The sequence below is a fragment of the Opisthocomus hoazin genome, chromosome 16 (assembly GCF_030867145.1).
Source record: "Opisthocomus hoazin isolate bOpiHoa1 chromosome 16, bOpiHoa1.hap1, whole genome shotgun sequence".
Classification (NCBI taxonomy): domain Eukaryota; kingdom Metazoa; phylum Chordata; class Aves; order Opisthocomiformes; family Opisthocomidae; genus Opisthocomus; species Opisthocomus hoazin.
The window spans coordinates 14,390,949-14,414,542 of record NC_134429.1 but is presented as its reverse complement, the minus strand read 5'-3'; the positions used below and the strand labels follow the sequence as shown (position 1 = coordinate 14,414,542).

General features: G+C 61.1%; 2 protein-coding genes across 4 annotated transcripts; one reads left to right on the top strand and one right to left on the bottom strand.

Annotated features, from left to right (window-relative positions):
* Positions 1-5: 5 nt before the first annotated feature.
* On the bottom strand, positions 6-12,758 carry DNAJC16 (DnaJ heat shock protein family (Hsp40) member C16). Of its 2 annotated transcripts, none has more exons than XM_075437561.1 (14): positions 12,544-12,758; positions 11,331-11,397; positions 10,051-10,381; positions 9,090-9,274; positions 7,649-7,753; positions 6,932-7,090; positions 6,416-6,546; positions 5,990-6,173; positions 5,623-5,805; positions 5,308-5,384; positions 4,747-4,827; positions 4,539-4,637; positions 4,011-4,181; positions 6-3,579 (listed from the first exon to the last, which is right to left on the bottom strand). In XM_075437561.1, exons 1-14 carry the CDS (start codon positions 12,705-12,707, stop codon positions 3,183-3,185), a joined length of 2,334 nt encoding a protein of 777 aa, XP_075293676.1. In that variant the 5' UTR covers positions 12,708-12,758; the 3' UTR covers positions 6-3,182. The 2 variants fall into 2 exon arrangements, with proteins under 2 accessions (XP_075293676.1, XP_075293677.1); XM_075437562.1 differs by having other exon boundaries at positions 4,011-4,178.
* Positions 12,759-12,830: 72 nt separating this feature from the next.
* Positions 12,831-20,507, top strand: CASP9 (caspase 9). 2 transcript variants are annotated; one of them, XM_075437497.1, is made up of 10 exons: positions 12,831-12,982; positions 14,203-14,422; positions 14,934-15,014; positions 15,224-15,255; positions 16,134-16,310; positions 17,053-17,142; positions 17,857-18,004; positions 18,550-18,729; positions 18,893-19,002; positions 19,945-20,507. In XM_075437497.1, exons 1-10 carry the CDS (start codon positions 12,851-12,853, stop codon positions 20,035-20,037), a joined length of 1,263 nt encoding a protein of 420 aa, XP_075293612.1. In that variant the 5' UTR covers positions 12,831-12,850; the 3' UTR covers positions 20,038-20,507. The 2 variants fall into 2 exon arrangements, with proteins under 2 accessions (XP_075293612.1, XP_075293611.1); XM_075437496.1 differs by having other exon boundaries at positions 18,529-18,729.
* Positions 20,508-23,594: the final 3,087 nt, after the last annotated feature.

The window sequence follows — 23,594 nt, the reverse complement described above, 5'->3', positions numbered from 1 at the left end:
CCTCATCACACATTAAAATAGTTTATTTTGGTTGCGAATCCGTCATTGTCTTAAAACAAAATGACATTGGTGCCTGTACACAAATACCAAAAAAAACCAAAACAACCCAACACGCCAAAAATAAAAAAGACAAGTTTGCCAAATAAGTTAATTTCCCCCTCCCAGGATCAAAAGTGCAAAGTATGTCCCTAGCTCTCTGTCCCGCCTCGCAGGCCGGGGGAGCCGCCGGCTCCCGGCAGGCTCTCGGTGAAGGGTCCGGGCAGGCGTTGTGCCGCAGGCTGCAGCCCGGGGCCTGCACCCCTCTGCCTCGGGCTCCTGAGCGGCGCGCGCCGGCTCGGATTCCGCTAGAACCGGGCACGAGGACTGAATTTCCTCCGTCTTTGGATTACGAACCGCCACGTGCGTAACAGAATCGCGAGCGCGCTTCGCTGAGGATGCGTCGCGATGCGGGTCGAGCGCTGCCGGAGGCGGCAGGTTGGAGCGAGATCGGGGGGGACACGGCTGGCGGCGGCTGGGGAGGGCGGGCGGATCTCGGGGGTAAGCACGCTCTTGGGGAAGAAAAGCAAGCACCCAGCGCTCCGCGACGGGCACTGAAGCAAATGAAAGGAGGGGACTGGAGCAGCTTGGCGTCTGCTTCAGCCCGTGAGAGATGTTTTTCCGTCAAACAGCGACACGAGCTGAGCTGGTCTGACCTGGTTAAGGGCAGCGAAGGGCAGCTGTACAGCTACACCGGAGCTGCGCTCCCGTCCAGCCGCAGCCGGCGAGCACTCCTGCTACAGAACTTAGCCTAGAAGGGGAGGTCACCTGTGCTAAAAAGAAAAGAAAAAAAACGGATTCCAGCAGGTGTGCAGCACGTGAACTGTATTTTGACGGCCACGCGGCCTTATCTTTGACTCGGGGCAGGGCCACAGTCCCTGGCTGCCGCACAACTAGGCACTTGTTTTGATGCGTCGAGGGTTTGCTCCTGGTTTCGGACTAGCTGCAGAGACGGCAGAGACCTGGAGAGCATTCATTTTTGCCTTTGCAAACATTTAAGAAGTTATGTGGAGCCCTCCACCGGGCTGCGACCTTCTTCTAGCCCCGTCCTGCACGGCCAGCTGCGGGGAAGAGCACGAGAGCGCTATGGCCATTGCTCCGGCCACACGGAAATGAAGCCGAGCAGCGTCCGGCCGGCGTTTCGGTCCCCCTCCCGCTCTATTTCAGCGGTACGTGCGCGCCTCAGAGCTCTCTGGCGGGGAGAAGACCTCGCCTCCCTTCCTTCCCTCTACTCTGGGGCCTCGTTCGTGCAGCAGCACGAGCTCAGAGCGCGCTGAGCTAAAATTAAGTAGCCTCACATAGGGTCAGTTGGTAGCAGCGTAGCCTTTATTGGGAAGTACAGTACACAGGGTGCTGGTGGTACCTGCGGTGGTCGAAGCACGCAGCCTGCTCCCAGGGCAGGGAGGAATGCGGCAAGCCGAGGGTTTGCGAGCAGCGAGGTCACGCAGGCAGGAGAAGGACGCGAGTGTTCCCGGATTTCGTACGAGATTGGCAGGCAGCTCGGAGACCGGCATCGTTTTGCCTACCAACGGGCTGCGCCGCTACGACGGTAACTGAGGCGGCAAGGGCCGAGCGAGCTCGGCATTAACACCCCGTGCTGCAGCAAGCGCTCTGCCGTCAGGCTGAGCGCCCTACGGCAAAGGCCGCCCGCTCAGCCCCCGTGCTCGGGCAGCGCTGTCGCCCGACAGCGACGTGGTGCTGCGCGGGCTCGGGTCCCTCGCGGGGTGGCTGGAGCGGTCGCAGCACCGCCCGGGCAACGGCCTCTGCCCCGGCCCCGCAGGATCGCAGTCCCAGCTGCCAAGCGAAACCTGGCTGCTGTGCTTTGTCGCTTGAGGAGCGGAACGCGGCCGCTCGCCTGCCCTGGGCCGCCTGTCCCCCCACGGTGGGGAAGGGGGCTGTGGGAGCGCGGCTCGAGCGAAGCATCAGCCCGACCCTGCGCCTGATGACTGTTCTAGCTTCCCGCAGACCTCCGAGTGCAAACGGACAAAAAAAAACCAAACCCCGACGCGAACCAACAGAAAACCAAGGCGGCAGCCTGCACGCTGAGAAACCAAGGTGTGCGGCGAGAAGGAAACGGGCGAGAGGCTGAAACCAGGCCTCTGAAACCCACGCCTGAAGCCAAAGGAGGAGTTTGACACGTAAGCGACGGTCTGGGGCTACAGCACTTTGGGGGCGACATGTCAAGAATACAATCGTCGAAGAATTGGGTTCCTCGACACAAAGACAGGTTGGTTTGTACTACAGGTGTACGGGTGTTTGGAAGGAGCCCGGAGCGACTCCCTAGCAGCTAGGTAGAGTTTCCTGTACACATCTACTGGCTCATAGCAGCTCACGCCTACAATCCGAGGACACGGTTAAAGTTATGGCTCTAGGATACATCGTCTAAAATCGACAGAAGCAGAAAGGCATCTGAACAATCCACGCGACATTTAAGTGGCTCAACACCCTTACAGTATTGATGGCCGGGCAGAACCCCTTCCCTCCCCGGTGACGGTTTAGCCGGTGAAGCTGCAACGTGGAGCTATGACACGAGGAGCGTGAAACACGCAGACCGCCTGCGAGCCCGCCCCACGGGCGAGTCCCAGCCACAGGTTTGCTACGAGGGGGACGCTCCCGACCGTACTCCACATCACTTACCCCTGGGCAAGCCGAGCAAGTACGACTGCCTGGTGGGAGGAGGCCTTCGGAAGGGCAGGGCCGGGAGGGTCTGCAGGGTCTCTCCAGTGTTACACCATGCACCGTGGGCTAAGCACACGGGGAAGGGGGGAGAGAGGCACGACCTGACCCGCATCACCGGCCGCGTTCGGTCCGGACCGAGTCGCCGCAGCAGAGAAGTCATGGGTTTTCCTTCAACCGAGGTAAAACGAGAGATGGAACGGAGGTGACTTGGGAAGCAGATGGGGCAGGACAAGAAGGGAAAAATGGACTTCTTGGCTCTTCGGTAGTACGGCACCCAGACGCACGACGGAGTCGGTGGAGGGAATTTCGGTGCGCTCGGCTGCGCTCCCGGGCTCCATTCGCCGGCCCGAGGAGAGTTCATCTAAAACCTACGGTCCGATCGTCACGCTTGTTTGCTTATTCCTGGAAAGAGCTGTCCCTTGTCATCTTCGTAAAAAGTTTGTCCGCTAGAATCTCTTTAAAAGCCCTCAGTCTAGCGCGGGCCACGAGGGGATATAAAACCTCTGTAAGGAACCCTCGAGGAGGCGTTCCATCCAAAAGGACAATTTGTGTAATTTGTTTCTAACGGATCTCGATCCTGGGCTGCAGGAGGATTTCCCTCTGGCCTCCGCGTGTAGCGAGGCGTCGTAATCCTCACACGATCCCACGGTTCCCCCCTCATCCCCCGATCTGTGAGGCTTAAAGAGGCAGAAGTATTTCTTGTGGCCGTTCAGAGCCAGGACGTAGCCCGTGTAGTCGCGCTCGAGGAAATGCTTGTCGTACTGGTTTGGGATGGGGGCCGCATCCTGCGCGAACTCTAACAGGTACTCCAGCCACTCTCGGTGCTTGTCCAGGCTGAGGAAGGAGAAATGAAGAGAGCTGCTCCTGGGGGAAGAGCAGAGGAGAAACAGGATTAGCACGTCTCCCGAGTCGGGCTGGATTCCTACCGGACAGGTAAGCGCTTGTAAACAAGGGCAGGCGCGGAGCTGGGTCACCGCAGCTCCTTTTGTCACCCCGTCCGGCCCAGGCGATGATGACCTCGCGTGCAGCACCGTCGCGCTCTCCATTTGGCGAGCTGTGGGTACAGCCAAAGAGGCGGCAGCGCCAGACCCGTCTGGCCACCTTTACCGAGTACGGCCGGGAAAGGCCGCTCGCTTTTCGCCGTCTCGTTTCCGCTAACGAGCGCGGAGGCCGCTTTGCTCGCCAGAAGCGTTCCCTCCTGGCCAGCGAGCCAAGACCGCCCCTCCTAACTCATCATCTGAGCAGCACGACGCAAGCGGTTAGAAAGAGGAACCCGGGAGAGGGCCGCGGCCTACCCCGTGAACGTGTAGACTTCCAGCGCGAACTTCTGGAGGAGGGTGGTTTTGGTGGCGTTGGACAGGATCAGGACCACGTTCATGTGACCTGGCCTTAGGCGTACCAAGTTGCTGTTATAGTTGATGTCTGTCAGCTCAGTCACCTCGACGAAGCCCTTTTTGGGCATCCTGCTGCAACGAAATGGGGACCGAGTGAAAGGGGAACGAAGGACGGCGAGCGACCGAGGACGGAGAAGCCGCGAACTTGTTCCCTGCCCCCTTACACTGAGCACCGGAGCTCGAGCCAGTCTAACGGGTGCGATGGCCAGGCTCGGATCGTCCTCAGTGAGTCAGTCAGACCTTGACCTTCCCCCCTGAGGACGTCGTCTGGGCAAAACTCAGCGGGAAGCATTTAATAATCAAGTTTGCGCACCCCTGTCCTTGCTGGCCCGGGTCCTGGCCGAGCACCGTGCCCACCCGCCTCGCCGTGCCCCGCGCAATGACCATGCTACGTCCGGAAAACATTGCTGCAGAAACGAGACTGGGAACCTGTTGCTCTCTTTGCTGAAGCTCGCGTCGTGCTTCTCGGTCTTTGCGGCGGTTTCTTCTTTCTCGGAGGGAGGAGAGTCCCTGGCGTCACTCGAGTCGCTGCAAAGGAAGATTATCTGTCTGGCGTGTGTGTTTAAGGCACCAGAGGGGACGGAGGTGGTGTTGGCCCAGCTGTAAGATCCCCGAGGACACGCTGGCGTGCGCTCACCTGAAAGCCTGAACAATAACGGTGCCAAAGAGAATGAAGAGCGCCGAGAAGAGCAGGGACAGCAGGGGCATCATTTCTCGCCTGAGGGGAAGATGTGCAAACAGCGATGGGGTCTGCGAGGTCTGCTCGAATGTCAGCGCCCGCCTCCCTCAAGTAATACCGTGCAGTTTCCCCGGAAACCCGGCTCGTTTCCTGGGGTCCTAAAGACAGTTAAGATTGTAAGCGCTGTCGTCCTGCTCCCCCCCAAAAGGAGGAGGACAAAAATGGATCCGTTTTAGAAGTCGGCTACGGGGAAGCCGTGAAAAACAATGATCGATCCGTGTTTTCAGGAGCGTCACGTCCACGCTCAGCCTCGAGCCCAGAGTAGCCAGGGCTGGAGGCGGAAGCTGATGTCACCGTGGCGTCACCGCTCCTCGCCTACCTCTCGAGAGAATGCAGGCACCTGCCTGTTTTGATATGTTCTCAATTCCCGGTAATAAGAACCTGGTTCTCCCCTATGCATCTGAACACGAGAACGGCAATCCCGCTCCCTGACGAGACTCGCGAACGCCCCACCCGTACCAGTTGCTGTGAAACAAACTGTCCCAGCAGTCCGAGACGTAATCCAGCACGGAGTGGAGCCATCGGATCAGGAACATCTGTTTAAAATGGAAAAAGAAATTAGCAAATGGCCAAAGCGCTATCCAGCGCCCTGACCGAAGTCCCACCCCTGGGACGGAACCCTGGGCCGAATCGGCTTCAGAGCACGCCACGAGCGCTTCCTTCTACGAGCGAGAGTCTTGCCTTGGTGTTTTATAACGTCATGGAGGCCCGCGAAGGACTGTAACAAGGGGACTGTCCAAAAAGGTAAGGCGGTTGGAAAGGCCGTGCACTTACAGGAGCGAGCTCGTCGTTCAAGTCTGCCAGGACGGTCTCTGAGGAGAGAAAGCTGGGGTCCGTCCTCAGCTGGTCCAGAAGATCCAGGAGGACGAAGCTGTCCTCTTTGCTGCCTCGCCAGGCCTCCTCCAGGGTTTTATAGGCGATCTTCCCCGCGTTATTGCGTCTCTCCAAAAGGACCACCTGGGCGAGCCAACCACATCGCAGATGTCAGAGCGCAAGGTACGCTGCGCCAGACAGCCGGCGCGCTTCCAATCGCTGCCCAGAAGCAGCGGTCAGATCAAGGCATAGCATCCTACATGCAGCGATGCGAATTAGAATGACAGACGACAAGGAGAGGGGAGTGGATAAAACAGGAGACCCTCACAGCGGATTTTCCCCGATACTTCTCCTCATCCATCAGCAAGGCGTCCGCGAACTCCGGCTGCCGATCGTTATAGATGTGCACAAACTTCAGCGTGTCTTTTGTGTTGGCCACGGCAACAGTCAGAAACGCTTCGTAAGCCTCAGCGAACTTATCGCCTTCTCCAGTGAGTAAGACCACGCAGTGCCTAGGCAACACAACGAGACGGAGGTTCAGGAGCCGTTCCGACGCGAGAGCAAACGACTCTCCCCTTTCCACCAGCCAGAAGGATCCTGAGGAGCCAGAAACCTGGCAAACGACGCGGCTACCCCGCACCATCTGATGCAGTCATTTGCTTTTTCCCTCATAATCAAACCCAAGGTGGCTTGAGGAGCAGCCCTGGAGCCTCGGGGAACCAAACCGGGGGACGCGTCACGCGCGGAGCCTTACTTTCGCTGACGATGAGACTTCTTCACCGGACACAGCTCCTGGAACAGCCTCTGGCTGGTGAGTCTGGCTGCCATGAGGAACTTGTTCTGGGAAAGGAAGTCATCGATGAGCTGCTTCTTCATGTCTCGTGCCTGGCGAGGACAAAGAAAGCAGAGGTCAGTACCGAGCAGGACGAGGAGAGTAAAGCTGTCGCGACGTCCTGGTCTGAAGCGTGGGAAAGGCCGCCGGCCGTCACGGCCCTCGCCAAAATCACCCGAGACGTTTTGAGGCCCCGAGGCCGAGAAGCTCCCTGCAGCCGCCCTCCTCAAAAGGTCAGATCTGAGCATCCGACTGCAGCCTGCCGAGCTTCGTCCCTCCTCACGGCCGCTCTCTGCCTCGGCAGAAGCCCGAGTTTCTGCTGCGAACGGATGCTCTGTACTCTGAAATGCGCCACCGACCGACCTCTCCTCGCCCGCTCGGTCAGAAAACCTCGGCGTCCGTGTCCCCTAAGCGCTCGGCGATCGCTCGGAGCCGTACCTGCACGACGTCAGCGGGCCTGTCGACGTGCTCCTTGAAGATCATCATGGTGGGAGTGTAGACGTTGATGTTGTACTGCCGGGACAACTCCTCGGTGCCTCGGAGCCCGACGTACACATAACCGAAGGACAAGTAATCCCGATACGCAAAGGCAGTCAGCTGGACGGGAAGAAAGCACCGGCACGTGTTTAGGTTAGAGAGCAAACAACGTTTTTGTCCCCCGAGTGCCTGTGGTGACTTTGCCTCGAGAACACCTCCCGCTGTTTAAATGTCTCGGGGCACGCGCCACAAGAGGCAAGAGCCCTTCCTGCCCCGTGCTGAACTGGGGTTGGCATTCTCTTAGTCCCCGTGCGGGGAGCCTCGGCGGATCCACAGCTTTTTTTTACAAACCGACAGTTCGCACGGCAGCAGGGCTTTCTTCTCAAGAAATGGGCTTTCTGGCAACCCCAAGTAGATGTGCCACCAGAATCTCTCGTTACTGATAAAGGTTAGGTCACGCCTCTTGTCGCCGCTGCCTCGGAAACCCACCCGCGCCCTCGCACTCGCTAAGGGTACATCCGTGGTGGGACCCGGGAACCATCTCCTGACGAGGTCGGTCATCTGGCCGTGCCGTTTTCAAGGCAGCGATCTGCCTCCGCGCGCAGCAGTACCGCGTTTCCTTTTGGAACCGCTGGATTTCTCAGCAAGTCAACGGCGCCGTGACAGAAACCACATTACCTTGTATAGCAGCGGCACAGCCGGCATGTGATCGAAGAGAAGGACGTGGGGCTTGTTTTCTTTCTTCCAGTTGGAGAGAAAGCGGATGTAGTTTTTATCTGTAATCTTTAAACAGAATCAGCGCGTTAGTTTGTCCTCCGAGCCGTTCGACGCGTGCAGTGCTGTACGGCGAGGCGCCTGAGCGAGAACCGGCCCTGGAGCAGCCGTGCAGGCGTTACAGACAGCCGGCCGCGGGTTTGTCTTTCCAGCGGGCGTACCCGATCTGTGCTGTTTTGATGCAGGAAATGAGCGGAAGCCATCGGTCTCGTCCCCCACCAACCCTCTGAGCTAAACCCTCTGTTCATGCTGTTCCAAGTCAAAGCCTATGCCGCTTTCGTTCTCATAAGGGTTCACTGGGACCGTAAACTTTAGGTATAGTGGGAAGCCAAGGCTTAACGGGCACCTGCGAGCTCCATCAGACCTGCTCAGTTTCAGCTGCGGTACCTCTTTGAGCTAGAGGAAGGGGATAAAAGGGAGATCCCGGCTCGTTTAGGGGCCCTCAGGGAGAGGAGCAGACTGGCAGCTCTGTTTTCGAGGAGCGCCGGCTGCGGGAGGCGAAGCGGCTGCTGTAGCCGCAGAAGGGGACAGCAGACCCCACGTTCGGGGCGAGTGCTCCCAACACCCAGAGGACAGCGTGTCCAGAGTGCATTGGAAAGGGTGGCTCCCCCAGGGAGAACGAGGCGAGGTGAACGAGGCTCCGAGCAGGGGACAGGCAGGTGAGAGCGCGAGGGGGGCTGACCCGGCCGCATGGTGTGGGAAGAGGGGGGTGAGTACTGTAGGACTGCCAAAAAAAACCGAGGGAGGCCAAAATGCAGAGATGTTTTCTCTAGGAGGAGGTTTTACTTTGAAAGGGCTCGCCCTGCTGGCTCCAGTTTCAGAGGTCCGAATCAAAACTGGATGGAACAAACAACGCGTCCCTGTGCGGGCGAGTTTTAGCAGACCACACCCATGAGTTAGCGAGCGGTCTTTAATTTGCTGGAAGAAACCCTGAGAGAGGAGAAGTGAAGTGAAATCCAGCAGGCAGGTAGGGCACGGTCACGGATTCCTAACCCAGGGGCAGCTGTTGTAGGGCTCTGGCAGCCCTGTGCTGTTAGCACTGGGAGAGCAGCAGGGCCGCAGAGCGGCTGGCGTCACCGCGTAGTAGCGTGTGATGAGCCCTTTAGCAAGGAGAAGCACGACGGAGCCGCACCGCGCGATCGCTTCTGACAGCTCTGGGGTTCGCAGCTGTCATGACAGCTCTCCTGACGCCTGGCTTGCCCAGCCTCGGGTGGATCGTCTCGCGCGTGCGACGCCGATCCGCTCGGGGGCCAAATTAAACAGATTAGCCACCGAGCCAGCTAAGGAGAGATGACTGTCCAGACAGCCGCGAGAAGCAGCGCGTGACGCTCCTGCTGGAGCCTACCTTTTCTACGAGATTCCCTGGCAGAAGGTTCTCCACGAATTGCCGCAGGTTTTCTCGAACGACGGCGTTGTGGAAGAAGGTGATTTTCCCGTTGATGAGCCCTAGCAGGGACGGTGTGCTGTGGGCACCCAGGTGATGGGCGAGGCGTCTCTCGTACCCAGCGTGAACGACGCCGATTCCCACTCCTGAAAAAGGAGAGCGGGTTCACGTGAGAGGTCACCGGCAACCCAGAACGCCCAGGAGAAAACCGCAGTCGAGGAGCCGTTCCCTTGCCTGGCACCCCGCTCAGGAGCTACTTGTGGGACCGTCCCTCCTAACTCTATACTCTCTCCTCCTCTTGCAGTCCTTAAAGATTGTATTTCAAACTTGCAGATTGTATTTTCACACTTTATCTAGGAGGGGGGAGAGAGAACACGCTGTCCTGTTTTACCCTGTCTGCTGGCATTTCGTGTGCTACATTAAAGCCTCAAGGAGACAAAGCTTGGTAAGCAGGGACTGTGGTGCCCTTGTCTGCTGCCGTCTGCCGCGTTTGTGTTTTTCTGGAGCGTGCGCAGACAACATCTGCGGGGCCCACGAGGAAGCCGTGGCTGGGGGGGGCGAGTACGAAAATGCGTTCGGTGAGCCTCCAAACTTCCCTGCTCGGTAGCGGCCCTGAAGGCGAGGCCATGTTCTGCGGGGATCTTTGCTTATCCGAGCCATCCCAGCGCAGGACGTTGTGCTAAGCCACTAGCCGTATGGCAGGAGAGAAGGCATCTCGCCCCTTTTGATCTACGGGCCTGGTTTCTTCCTCATTTCTGACACGTAGCCTCATCGACGGCGATGCGAGTAACGCCCGAGCAAGCGTTGGGGTAAATCCCCGAGGAAATTTAGGGATTTAACTCCCGCCTCCAAAGCCGAAGGCAATCGCCGCAGCCTCGCCAGGCGAGGGACGCGCGCCCGGCCGAACCGGCCTCGTCCTTACCCAGCGCCTCCAATTCCTGAGCGACTTCCTTCCACACGGGCTCGATGTGGATGCAGCTGAAACACCAGTCCGAGGTGATTTTAATGAGGTAAGGTTTCTTGAAGCTGTCTGGCACGATTTCGTTGACGTAGTGGGAAAAGTGGAGCAAATACTTCTCGTCGGAGGCGTCGCGCCTCTCCGAATGGAAGGGGAAGTGGAAGAAGGACTCATCAAAATAGAAGCCTTCGTGGAAGTGGTGGAACTGGCGATGCTGGTGCTGAGAGTAGCCCTGGCTTTCCCCGGCATCTCCGTAGCGATCAAAATTTGCCCTCTTTTCCTCGTTGGAGAGAATCTGGGAAGCAGATGACACAAGAGCAGTCACCTGAAGCCGGGAGGGCGAACCGCCCTGACCGCAATCCCCTAGCAAACAAGTGCAGCTGCCTAAGGACGGGCTGCGAGGGAGTGTGCAGCCTTTGCCACACGTCAGAGGGACAAATCCTCCGGGAAGGGGAACTATTGCGTCACTTCCAGGCTCGCTGTGGGAGATAAGGGTGTAAAAAGCCAAAGCCCCAACAACAGGAGCCTGGAGAACAGGCGTGCTGTACCCGTTTGTGGCACCAGTGGCTCCTCGAGGTCACGCCACGCTGCCTGAGCACCAACGCTCTTTTCTGGAGCGGCTTTTGCCGGCGTCTGCTTGAACACTGAGCATTGTCTCAGCGCATCGGTGAGCACCGAAAGCTTTACCGAGCAGCCAGAGGCACCCCCCGGGAAACTGCGGTTTTTGTCTGGGAGATGAGGGTTTGCTTTTACTTCCGCAGGCTCGGCTCGCTCGCCGTGGAGGCGTCGGGTCAGCTGCCGCAAACAGGGGCGGCCAATTTCCAGAGCCATGCAGAAGCGATGTGCAAGTAACTACTTAGGCAAAGCATAATTTGAAGCGACTGAAGCCCTGTGGTGATTAGCATTGGCGATGTCACCCCCAAAATGCTTATATGTACGTGTGACACCAACAAGACAGCTGCCTGGGGCTCAGCAAATGCCCGCTCCTCCCTCGTTGGAGGCTTTTTGCCACGAACAGGGCAGACCCGTAGCAAAATACTGGCAACAGAGGCCGTGCTGGTGTCGTCCAGCGGCTCTCTGCCGAGACGGCAGAGGCAACTTCTCTGGTCAGCGGTGTCTGCCTCGCAGGGTCGAGCCCCTTTCCCGCGCAGACATATGTGGAAAAAGCATGAAGCCCCCTGTGGAAAAAATAAGGTCGCTGAGCTTGTAACGACAGTGGGAGCTTAGCGAGAAGAGCGTGTTACCTCGTAGGCCTTGCTGATCTGGATGAATTTGTCTTCGGCTCCTGGGTCCTTGTTTTTGTCGGGGTGCCTACGAGGCAGAAGCAGAGGAAAAGGGGGTCAGCGGTTCCCGGGGTGCATGGGGAGCTGTCAGCCAGAGGCGAGAGGGTCGGGGACAGTCAGGGTGTGCCAGGCCGCGATCAGATGTTACACCGGGCACGTGCTCTCCCCACCCCCAGTCGCAGCGCTGGGACGCAGACCCGTCCCTCTCTCTGATCTGTCGCCAGCAGCCCAAGCCTGGGAGGAGGGAGCGTGTACCCTGCCTGCCCGCTACAGCCCTGCGTCCCTCGGCTCGTGCCCTACGTCTGTACCGCGTTCTCTGTGTCGAGTACCGCCTGTCACCGCCCTTGGTGATGGCTGGGGCAAAACCCCGCTGTCTCTAAAAGCTCCGGGTGAGGCTGTTTTTCGAGCCGATGCCTCAGCACTTGCCCCCAAAGCGAGGGGCGTGACGTTTGTGGGTCTGGCACGTTCCCCTTCCGTGGCATGGGGGGTTGAGTCACCCCTGGACAGCGATGTAGCCAGCTGTGCCCCAGGACGCTGCTGTGGTGAAGGCTCCCGGTTGGGTCTGGGAGGGCTTTGCCCCTGCCACAAGCCAGCGGGAGGGAGTCACGGTGCAGGAAGGCTACCGGTGGGGTTGTGGAGGGCTTTCACCCCCCGCCGCCAGCCTGCAGGAGGGAGTTATGGTGCGGGAAGGCTCCCGGTGGGGTCAGGGAGGGCTTTCCCCATGCCATGAGCCTGTGGGGGGGAGTTGTGGTGCAGAAAGTCTCCCAGTTGGAGGGAGTTACGGTGCGGGAAGGCTCCGGGCTGGGTCCGGGAGGGCTTTCCCCATGCCGCCAGCCTGCCGGATGGAGTTACGGTGCAGAAAGTCTCCCGGTTGGGGGGAGTTACGGTGCGGGAAGGCTCCCGGTTGGGTCCGGGAGGGCTTTTACCCCAACCGCCAGCCCGCGGGAGGGAGTTTCGGCGCGGGTCGCCGGCGTGAAGCCGTCGGCCGGGCGTCGGGCCGTGCGGCAGCCCCGGCGCTCGTCTCTGACCCCCGCCTGGCGCCGCCCGCCCGGTACGCGGGCTCCCCTCCGCCGCCCGGCAGCGTTACAGGGCCCTCGGGGCGCGGCGGCCCGGCTCCCGGCCCCGAGGGACGCGACTCGGCGCCGGCCGGGCCCGTCCCGGGGGAGGCACGTACCATTCCCGGGCGAGCCGCTTGTAGGCCTTCTTGATGTCGGCCTGGTTGGAGCTCCGGCCCACCCCCAGGACGCGGTACGGGTCGAAGTCCGCCGCGGCCTGCGCTCCCAGCGCCGCCAGCAGCAGCGCGGCGGCCCAGGCCAGGCCCGTCCGCCCCAGCTCCATGGCTCCGGACGGGCACCGGGCACCGGCGGCGGACGGGCCGCCCTCCCCCGCTCAGCGCCGCCGCTTCCGGCGCGCCCGCCCCGCCGTCACCTTAGAGACGGGCGCCGCTTCCGGTCACCGAGACGAGCGGCCGGAGCGGCGCCATGGAGGAGGAGCAGCGGCGGGCGCTGCGGCGCGGGCGGGTGCGGCTGGTGGCGGAGCTGCGCGTGGCGCCGCTCTGGGCGCCGCTGGAGGACCGCGGGCTCTTCACCCGGCCCATGGTCGAGGAGCTGCAGGTGGGCCGGGGGCGCGGCCGGGGGGCGACGGTCGTCCCCTCAGAGGCGGGGACGGGCCCGCGGGCAGGCTCGGTGTCCGCTCGGCCCCGGGGACGGGCCAGATGGAGGCCCCCGTGTCCCCTCAGCGCCGGGGACAGGTCTGGGGGGTGGCCCCCGTGTTCTGTCAGGCCCGAGGGAGGCTTCCTTGTTCCCTCACACCGTTGACAGGCCTCAGGGAGGCCTCTGCGTCCCCTCACCCCGATGACAGGCCCAAGGGAGGCCCCCGTGTCCCCTCAGCCCCGGCGATGTGCCTGATGGAGGCCCCTGTGTCCCCTCACCCTGGTGGCAGGCTCAAAGGAGGCCTCTGTGTCCCCTCAGCCCCAAGGGAGGCCCCTGTGTGCCCCTCAGTCCTGGTGACAGGCCCATGAGAGGCCCCCAGGTCCTCTCACCCTGGTGACAGGTCCAAGGGAGGTCCTTGTGTCCCCCTCAGCTCCGGTGACATGCCAAAGGGAGGCCCCTGTGTCCTCTCCCTGTGGTGACCGGCCTGGGGGGTAGCCCCTGCGGCCCCTGTCTCTGCTGCCAGGTCTGTGTCCCCTCAGCCCCGGCGAAGGCCCCCGTGTCCCCCTCGATCCCGGTGACAGACCCAAGGGAGGCCTCTGTGTCCCTCAGGGGAGGCCCCCGTGTCTCTTCACCCCGGTGCCAGGCCTGGAGCGCGGCCCTTGTCCCTCCCCCCCCGGGCCCCCACCGGGAAGAGCTGTAAGACGCACGCCCCCTTATCCTGTCCCTTCTGGTCTCTGGCTCCAGCTGGTGCCAGGCGTGGGGGTTTCTTCCTGGCTCCCTGTCCCAACCTGGAGACAGGCCCAAGGGACCCGTGTTTCCCCTCTCGTGGTGGTGACAGGCCCGGGGGTGTCTCGTATTGTCCCGTGCGCCGGTGACAGGCTGGGGAGCACCCGCTTGTGCCCTGGGGTCAGGCTGGGGTTGCTCCCTCCGAGCCCTACAGTGGGCTGCGGCTGCCCGGCCCGGCGGCGGCGGTGGTGCCAGGCCTTTTTGGTTGGAGGGGGTCGGGAGTGGGTTTTGTGTGGCTGCTGGGGGTCTCTGAGACTGTGGCCGCCGGGCCTCGGGCTCGTTTGCCCTGTGTAGAGGGGCTCGGGCTGGATGCCCACATTTTGCCTCTCTAGGGGCTGGGGGAGTGCCTTGGCTCGGGGTGAACACGTGTTGTCCTGGGCTTTTTTCCTCTGCAGAGCGCCGGCAGCCGAGGAGAGCAAGCCCGGCAGCTGGTCATCGACCTGGAGACTCGAGGGAAACGGGCTTTCCCGGTATTTCTCTCGATCCTGCGGGACACTGGGCAGGGCGACCTCGCGGACATGCTGAGCGAGGCGTGCGAGCGCCTGCCGGCACCGCCGCAACCGGTAGACCTGAGGCCTGTGGAGCTGGCCCTCACTGGAGAAAAGCATAATAAAAGTAAGTGTCGAGGGCACAGGTGTTTTGGGGGCCAATGGCAGCTGGAATCCCTCTCTCTGGGGGTAATAGCGTGCGAGGCCTTGTTTTTAACGATCCTGAAGCATGGCTCCTAGAGGCGAGCATGCCGAGCTGTTGGGAGAATGCCGTGTTTTCCAGCAGCGGCAGATTTCCGCCCCAGCTGCGTGCCCACAGCTTTAGCAGCTGCCTTCTCTGTATTGCTGCATGCGACCTCCATGGTCCCTTGGTGGAAATGGATTTTGCCGCGTGCTCGCCGTCTCGCGCGCCGGTGAATCTGCATGCCGATCCATTTTGTGCAGCAGTGGTGAGAAACTGTAGTCTTTGGAACCCAGAAAGGGGCAACGCAGAGGCCCTGTCGTATGGCACCTTGCAGCAGGGTCCCCGTGACAGGCCACCGTCGGTTCGGGTCCTTCTGGGGACCCCGGGTTGGTTACGTATAGCGTGATACGGGGAGGGGGAGAAGGCGAGACCTGACCGTCCTCTCTCATGGCAGATGCGAACTTGCCTGAGCCTTCATCGATCCCGATCCGAGCGGAGAGCGAAAGACCTCAAACACCTCCCGTGCCAGCCCGGGGTAAGCCGCGTCCTGGGCTCTTCCAGGGAGACGGCGTGCCAAACGCTGGCATCCGGCGTGGGGCAGGGCGGGAAGGGGGGGGTTGGTGTCGGTAGCCGATGCGTTGCAGGTGCCGGGGAAGCACTGATGTTAATTCTAGGAGGAAGGCGTGCAACATCTCGTTGCAGAGCACCAAGAGTTCAACGCTGTGTCTCTGTTGTGTGTTGTAGGTTCGGCCGTTGGTGAGAGGAGCTGCGATCTGGTGAGTATTTGGGTAGGCCGGAAGCGTTCCCCACGAAGCCAAAGCCCCGTCCGCGCCTGGTGGGCGGCTGCCAGAGCATGGCCCTGGGACGGCCGGTTCTGCCTTTGCCTTAGCTGCGCGACCACCCACGCCGCTGTCACGGGGCCCGTCGGCGCAGAGCTCCTCTGCAGATGGCCGCAGCCGTAGCGCGAGTAACCTCGCACAGAGCTGAAGCCTGCGCTGAGTTGCTGAAGGTGCCGCGTTGCGCGGTGTTCAGGAACTGTAGTTGAGAGACAGACGCCAGGGAAGCGAACCAACACGTGCAGTGCACTGCGGCGCGTTGGGGAAGGCACAGGGAGGCGAGCTTTGCGAGTATGTCTGGAGCTGCCCTCTCACAGCCTGTGTCTGATGCCGAGCAAGTAGTTTGGCCGCGTATTTGTGTGGCTCGTGGCCTGGTATTGGTGTGGCTGTTTGGGTCGCCCTCCTCAAATTCCTGTGGTGTCGTTGTCGATGGTAAAGCTGAGTTTCTGGGAGATTTATTGGACTGTTTACTTGGCTCCTTGCCAGGGCTCTGCCTCCGTGGCGAGGTTTGACGATGATGCCTAAAAAACCTCCCAGTAACCTCAGCTTGCCCTCGGAGACGCCGCGGGTAACGAAGCAGCCGCCGTTCTGCCGAGGCGGTCCCCGTTTGGCAGGTTGCTTTGTGTTCCCTGGCCACTGTTCACAATGTGCGCGTGGAGAGCAGACGCTCTTACCCATCCCTAGAACAGGAGAAATGGGAAAGCGGTGATGGGAGTGACTTTAAGGTCTCCCGTTCCTGGCTGCCGTTGCGTCCCGCTGGAGTAGCCAGCGAGCGCTCTGCACGCGGGGAGTGTGTGACTGCGACGTGTGCCTGCCAGGTGTACGAGGTGAGAGCGGACCCGTGCGGATACTGCCTGATCCTCAACAACGTCACCTTCAGCCGAGACTCGCATCTGTCGAATCGAGACGGCTCCGATGTGGACTGCGAGAAGCTGGAGAAGCGCTTCAGGGCCTTGCGCTTCTACGTGCTGACTCGGCGGGACCTGAAAGCTCGGGTGAGGCCGGCCGCGCTCAGCTAACGTGAGGGACGTGAGGCGAGCCCCTGGAAGCTGCGGGAGCACGTTAGGGAGATGCCCCTGTGTCGGCGGCACGCCTGCAGCCCCAGCTCGCCCCAAGAAATAATCCCCTGCTCCTATCCTTGTATTGTATTGTCACGCTGCAATTGCAGAAGGAGAAAGGCCCGTGCGTGGTTCCACCCCTCTCCCGGAACTTTGCTTCCTGGTTGTGATGCGTGGGGAAATGGGTGAGGCTGCATCGCGGCGACCGGGATTGCGTGCGGCGGGGGATGCGATCGGTCTGTCTGTCCAGCCTGCGGCCGGCAGTCCAAGCGGCGCGGGGAGCTCGATTGGCCGCTGAGAGAAACGCGAGGTTCTCTGCTCCCCCACCGGCCCCCGATCGCCAACGGTGCATTTCAGTGCATAACGTGTATAGCGGTGGGTTGTGGTTTAGGTTGCTGCGTTGTAAAGAATGCAGTGAGCAGGGAAATGTCTGGAAAAAAAAAGCAACTGATCTTAAACAAGGGCAGAGCTGCGGAAACCCTCCCTGTCTGTCGATGGGTTTGGCTCCTAGAATGTGCGGTGTGTGTTATCCCGCTGTGGCTGGACAGGATGTGGCGGAGAGATCGGCTGGATCCTTGCCAGCAGCCCGGCTGTGAGAGGCTGATAAGAGCAGGGCCCGGCAGCAGGCTATGGCTGAGCTGCGGTTCGAGCAACCCTTCCCGTGCTGTTCTCCACGTAGGAAATGGTTTCGGAGCTGCAGGAGCTGGCGCGGCGGGACCACGGCGCCTTGGACTGCTGCGTCGTGGTCATCCTCTCGCACGGCTGTCAGGTGGGTTCGTCGTGTCTCTCCCGTTGCTCGTTAGGCAGGCTGCCCACACGGGATGGGGACAGTTCCCTGCGCTGCTGTGTCACGCCGGGAGGGAGGGAGGGAGGGAGGGAGGGAAGTGGTCTGTCATGGGCGATGGTGGTATGTTTTGAGGAGTTGTACTCTGGTATCTGAGTCAAGACAATGGGAGCTTCTCCGGTGTAGTCCCATCCGGCATAGCCCATGGACGGGCGTTCTCTGTTCCAGAAGCTGGGGTGTGTTGTTGGGAACCGAACGTTGGGCAGGGAAGGGAGGTAGCGCTGACCCTCGTTCCGCGCTCGTTCGGTTCTTGCCGTTTCTCCAGCTCTGGCGGGGAGATGCGAGCAGTAGTGACGGCTCTTTATCGGGAGTCAGAGGCTGGGAGGGATGAGGAGAGGGGAGCAGTTGTTAGGAGAACAGCGTACGGTACGTGCCCGTTGTCCCAGAGGATGAAGAACCCTGTCGCTGGAGGAGGTGGGACGGGAGTCGGGGAATAGGAGTTGGATTGCTGGGTCTCAGCACGTTGGAGACGCCTCCTGGGCGTCCCCTCCCCCTGATGGGGTGCGCACATTTGCACAAACGCGAGGCGGCGAGATTCCTTCTGGTGACTGTAGGCTATGGAGCACCCGATGAGAACCGGGCTCCCTCGGAACCGGCCTCGCCTTCCGCGTGACTCGCTCCTGGATTTTCCTCTTGCAGACGAGCCACAATCAGTTTCCAGGAGGTGTTTACGGAACGGACGGCAAACCCATTTCCGTCGAAAAGATTGTGAACTATTTCAATGGGTCCAATAGCCCGAGTCTGAGAGGGAAACCCAAACTCTTCTTCATCCAGGCCTGCGGCGGAGGTGAATCTTTGTTGTCGCTCCCGAAGCGAGTCGGCTGTTGGGTGTCAGCAGGCTTGGGAGACGTCGTTAGGCTGTGGCTTCTTGTTCCTTTTTTCCTCGCCGCCTCTTTCTCCAGCTGTCTGCTCTTACTCTGGGCCACGGATTCTTGCTGCTAGCCTGGGTGCAGTCCAAGGGCTCGGATGCGTGCCTCTCGTAGGAGGGCCTAACAATTTGCGTGTACCAGAACGGGTTTTCTGCTTGGTAGGGGTGCGAGACAAAAGGAGGGGAGTCACCGTGGCAGCACGTGGCCAGGCTGCGAGTGCCGAGCGGCAGCGCTGGGCCTCGAGCCCTGAGGTTGGTGCGGAAGCATGGGCTGAGGTCGCGCGTCTGCGTCGCCGGCGGCTCTGAGTCTGCCAGTGCAGCCGCTGGGCCCAAAAGCTGCATTTTGTGGGAGGGCCTTTTGTATTACTAATTTATTTTTCGTCCTTTTGTCCTGGAGGGCAGACGCTTGTGGAGCGTGTGGGTAAGATGGACCTCAGGGATAGTCTCGTTGCCGCTTCTTGCAGAACAAAGAGACCGAGGCTGTGTAGTGGATTTTGATGCGCCCCACGATGAGGCTCCCAGTGGTCCTTTGGAGTTGGACGCGACCCCTTTTTGGTCTCCGTTGGGTAACGTGGATGAGCCAGACGCCGTAGCCAGTTTGCCGACGCCCAGCGACATCTTGGTCTCATACTCGACCTTCCCAGGTGAGACCGTCCGTGCCAGTCCGTTGCCAGGTCCGGGGGATGGAGCGGCAAAGTTGGGGGTGGTCAGGGGTGCTGGAGACGGTGCCTGGGGAGCGGCGCGGACTCGGTGAGGAGAGGACGGAAGAGCAGCTTCAGGGGTGATGTTCTCCTTCTGTCTCTGAAGGTTTCGTCTCCTGGCGGGAGGCATCGCGCGGCTCGTGGTACGTGCAGAAGCTGGACAACGTGCTGGAGCAGCACGCCCGTGCGGAAGACCTGCTGACCATGTTACTGCGGGTAAATGCCTGTTTTCCTGCTTTTTGTAGTTGTGGTGAAGGAAATAGTGGGAGCCGCCATCGGGCAGGGCACAGAGGCCCGTGTCCAGCAAAGGAGGGATGGTAGCGTTCAGTTAGTGGAGCGGCGAATCGGAGGTGCTGTGGAGAGGGGGAAATAGGAAGTGAGGGTCTGGCCTCGATCTGCCAAAAATCCCCTTGAGAATTCCCTAGTGAGAAGCAAGCCTGGAAAACTGGGTGTTCATCTTTTCTGAGGAAATTGCTGAAAACGGGCATAGCTCATTCTGTCCTTGGAAGTCCGAGATGACAGGCCTCGGGGCACCCTCCTAGGCGTGCCACTGGGCAGGCCGTGCTCTTGGGGAACACCCACCGGGTCCCTGGTGCCTGGCGACCTCCGCGGGTGCTCTCTCTCTTTGGGTCGTGTGCCTGCTGGAGCTCCCGTGACACCGTGGTAAGTCTGGAGGAGCGCCGTGCCCTCAGGAAGGTGATGCCAGATGTTGGCGTTCATGTGTCCTGGCAAGCGAGGAGCGCAGCGTGCAGGAATGTGCTACCGGTGCGGGTAATAAATGTTTTCTGGTGCGTGCCTGTTGACCACAGCAGGTTGCCGAAGTGTGGGACAAGCGTAGGTACTTGCAGACACTTGTGCACTTCTCTGCGGGCTGGGAGAACGTATTATGTGGAGGCGGTGGGGGAGAGCAGGGCTGATGTTGTGTGGTTTTCTAGATGTCGCGGTGCCGCTTTGGGGTGCGGTGGCACGGCAGCTGTTGGTTTCAGGGGAGTAGAGCGAGCCCCTCTCTCTGCCGGTTGGCCTCCCGTGCGAGGGAAGGGGCTCGTTTTCAGAGACCCACCTTTCTCTCCCATCCCACCGTCCCGTTCCCCGTCCCCAGCGCCGTGCTGCCCGTGAGGGGTCGCGTCCCGCTCCTCAGCCGCTCTCCTTCTGTTCCAGGTGGCGAACGCCGTCTCTGCCGAGGGGACGTACAAGCAGATGCCGGGCTGTTTCAACTTTCTCCGGAAAAAATTCTTCTTCCCGTGCAAATGACGTGGGGGCTCTGAGGGCCATGCCCAGCGTGGCAGTTAGTTTCCTGTGGCCAGATGAAATCTGTGCCGGCCGTGTCTTGGCGTCGCTGCTCGCGGCGGCCTTTGTCTGTCACGGTGATTGTCCTGAGAAATGCGATCCGTGAATGCTGTCCTTGCTGTGATGCAGAGAGAAGATGGAGACTGGCTCGGTGCCGATGGGAAGCGTTAGGGACGGAGCCGGGGCGGGCAAAGGAAGCCCCCTCGCCGGGGAGGTGACAGCCCGGAGCCCCCGCAGTGGCAGAGGTGTGTGCCTCTTGCTCGCCACGGCACGGCCGCGCTCGGCCTCCCGGTGTTGTTGACTTCCGGTGATGATGATGTTTGCGTCCTTTGCTGCCTGGCTAACGGATGGACGGAATCAAAGGCTGGCGGCGCAGCGGAATGGAATGGTTTTTGCGATCAATGTATCTTGTTTTCAATAAAACACAGCGAGCATGGATGAAACGTGTGGTGGTGTATTTGCTTGTCTGTTCCATCCCATCAATGCTGTTTCAGCATCTCCTGCGGGCTTCCTTGATACGGGAAGAGCCAGACAAACCTCGCCTGTGTGAGTCAGTAGCCTCCAGCTGGTACTGGAAGCGTTTCTAATGCGGCCGTGCCAGCGTATGGAGAAGGGGAGGAGACAGCTTGCGTCCTTTTCGGGAGTCGATCGGATGCTAAATGGGAGTGACAGCCAGAAACCGGCGAGGATTCCTTGGGCTGCCAGAGCTGAGCGAAAGCGCTCGATGTGAGGAGCTGCCGGCGGCAGCGGCGTTGACAGTGTTGGGTCAGAAACTCTGGACGTGCGTGGGATCTTGGTGGGAGAGCATCCCTGGCCTGGTTTCATTGCATGGGTGTTCTGCACTCTCGTGGATGCACGCGAGGTGTTTGGCCCCGTGGATCTCCATTCTGCCCTTGCTGTCACCCGGTATTTCTCAGCTCCGTTTAAGGCCGCGCTTCAGGCGCTGTGAGGCAGCTTAGCCCTGCCAGTGGAGTGATTGTCAGCCCGGAGTTTGGGTTGAGCTGCGTTTGAAGGCTGATAGGGCTCAAGGAATGATGAAAGGAGCAGAAAACTCGAGAGAAGTAATGAAAAGCTGAGTGAGGGAGAGAGGAGGAGGGGGCTTGCGTTGACTCTCTCCTTCAGTGGCCTCGAGCCCCTGCCGCTCAGGGCTCAGTGTCCTGCAGCGATCCATGCCTGGCCATCCCCCCTGGCCCGAAGCCCCTGTGCTGGGGAGGAAGCCCCTCGGTCGCTCGAGACGGGCACGGTTCCTTAGGTCACGCTTTGTCCCCATGGGCTCCCCAGCTGTGCTGTGTGCGGGATGCTGCCCTGCGTGGGGGGCCAGTTTTGGGTCCCCGAGGTTCTTGCCCATGGGGTGTTGCCCCTGAAGCGGCCGCCCTGCTGTGCCAAAGGACTCGCTGGGGCTGCGGTGGGGGTTGAGGGCTGGGTCGAGCGAAGCCAGATGGGGTGGGATCGCCGGGAGACCCTGAAGCCGTGTGGCCTTGGGGCAGGTGGGGCTGCGCCCTAGGAATTGGGGGCAGGGAAGCAGCGGGACCATCGTTGTCGGTGTCTGGGTCCGGGACGCGTGGCCCCCCACCTGTAACCTCGGGGGCCGGGGGGGCCAAGGGACCGCTCGAAGGGAGGAGCAGCCCGCGGGGAGCCTGGGCACAGGTGGGGAGAATCGGGAGGGGGCTCAGGTGGAGCCAATGAGGGCAGCGCCGGGGGCTGAAAGGCAGAGGCCGGGGCCAGGGCGAGCAGGACAGGAGCTAGAGAGGATCTGCTCTCCTCTTGGGGCATTCCAACATCTGAGTTGCTGACAGTGCTGCAGCAGGAACGGCAAGTCCTTGGCGGTGGAGCTGGACGGTGTGGCTGGGAGCTGCCGGTGCCCGACACCTGCGCGGCTGGGGTAAGTGAAGCTCCGTTTGTAGGTACTGCTCAACTGCAGCAGTCGTCGGAGATCGGCCCCGCTGTGAGATCTTGCAACAGGAGGAGGAGAAAGCTGTGAAGAAAAGATGTGATATAAGAGGTTTATGTCAAAAGGAGAAAAGCAGGGTATGTGGAAACTGAATTTTAGCAGGATGTGGTGAAAATGCAGCGGAGAGGAACAGAGGACCATGGAAACAGAGCAGATCTAGGTCTCTGTGGTCTCCATCCTCTCCTAGTCCCTGGAGCCCAGCTGACGGAGGAGCGATCCTAAGGCCCTGCTGCCTCGTCCATGACAGGTGAGAGCGATGGTTGGTTTGTTTTAGTCTCTGTCCAGCCGTGGCACCGAGCTCTCTGCCCCCCATCAGTGGGGCTCTTGGGGTGGGGGGGGGGATGCCAGGGGCAGCCCGGGGTCGGGGTCGGCGCCGCCTTTCCCAGGGGACTCAGGACGGGGCGGCCGCGGGTCCCTACTGGCGGGGGCCCACCGTGGGTGCCGTCCTCGGTGCCGTGGGGAGGGGGTTCCCGGCCGCTGCCCTGGCCGTGGTGTCCTCTTGGATGCCGGAGGTGCCCGCCGAGCTGGGGAAAGCCTGGGGGTGTGTGTGGGGAGCGTGGCTGCGGGGTGCGTGGCTGCGGGAGGTGCGTGTGACTCTTTTTGGGGGGGCTTTTTATTTTGCTTTAAGTTGTTATTTTAGCCTGTTGTGTTTATGGTTTAGAGCTGCAGCCCTTTCTTTTGGTTTTTTTTTGCCTTAGTTTGTGGCTTTCCCGGGGGCGGCGGGCGCCCCAGGGTGGCCTCGGGGGCCCCGTGCCCGTGCGGGGCCGGGGGTGAGGACCCGTATGTGGTGCGGCTACTTCTGTGGAGGGATCCCCTGGCCGTTCCGAGCCCCCCGGGGCCGAGGGGTGCCGGCCCTGTCCTGGTGCCATCCCTGTGCTGGGCAGTGTGACCCCGCAGCTGGGGCGCTGGGGTGGGGGTGGGTGTCCAGGCCAAGCGGGTCTGGGGCTGCCAGGACCTGGCCGTGCCCTGGGGGTTTGGGAGAGCTCAGTGCCACAGCTGTCCCCTTCCCTGTGTCCCTTTCCCCTGTCCCTTTGTTGTCTCCCTGGGGTGTGGGGTGCTGGTGCTCCCTGTCCTGTCCTGACACCATGTGTAGGGGTGCCCTGTGTGTCTGGGTGTGGTGGGGTCAGGGCGCGCTAGTCCTGTTTTGGGGTTCCACACATTGGGTCTTATCCCGTCTCCCTGGTGCCATTTCCCTGGGGACCGCCGTGCTGTTGTCCCTTGGGTGTTTCCCTGCCCAGTGGCCCCCACCAGGGCACGGTGGGAGCGGGGTGCCCCTGGCTGTGCCCAGCTGGGGTGGGGTTGTGGGGGGTTGGGCTGTGGCCAAAGGTGACTCTCAGCCTTTTTTATTTTTTCCTACCAATGGCGCCTGGATCCCTGCTGCGGAGATGTCCCCGTCCCAGGTGCCGGATGCTGGAGGGGAGCGTGGGGACCAGAGAGCGTGGTCTCTCTGTCGGTACAGGTGAGAGGGCTGGGGTGGGTGTGGTGGGGTGGGAGGTGCCCCTGGCACCTTGGGGTGCTGTGTCCCGGCCATGTTGCTGATGCCCATTCCTGGTTTTGGGGTGGTCTTCCC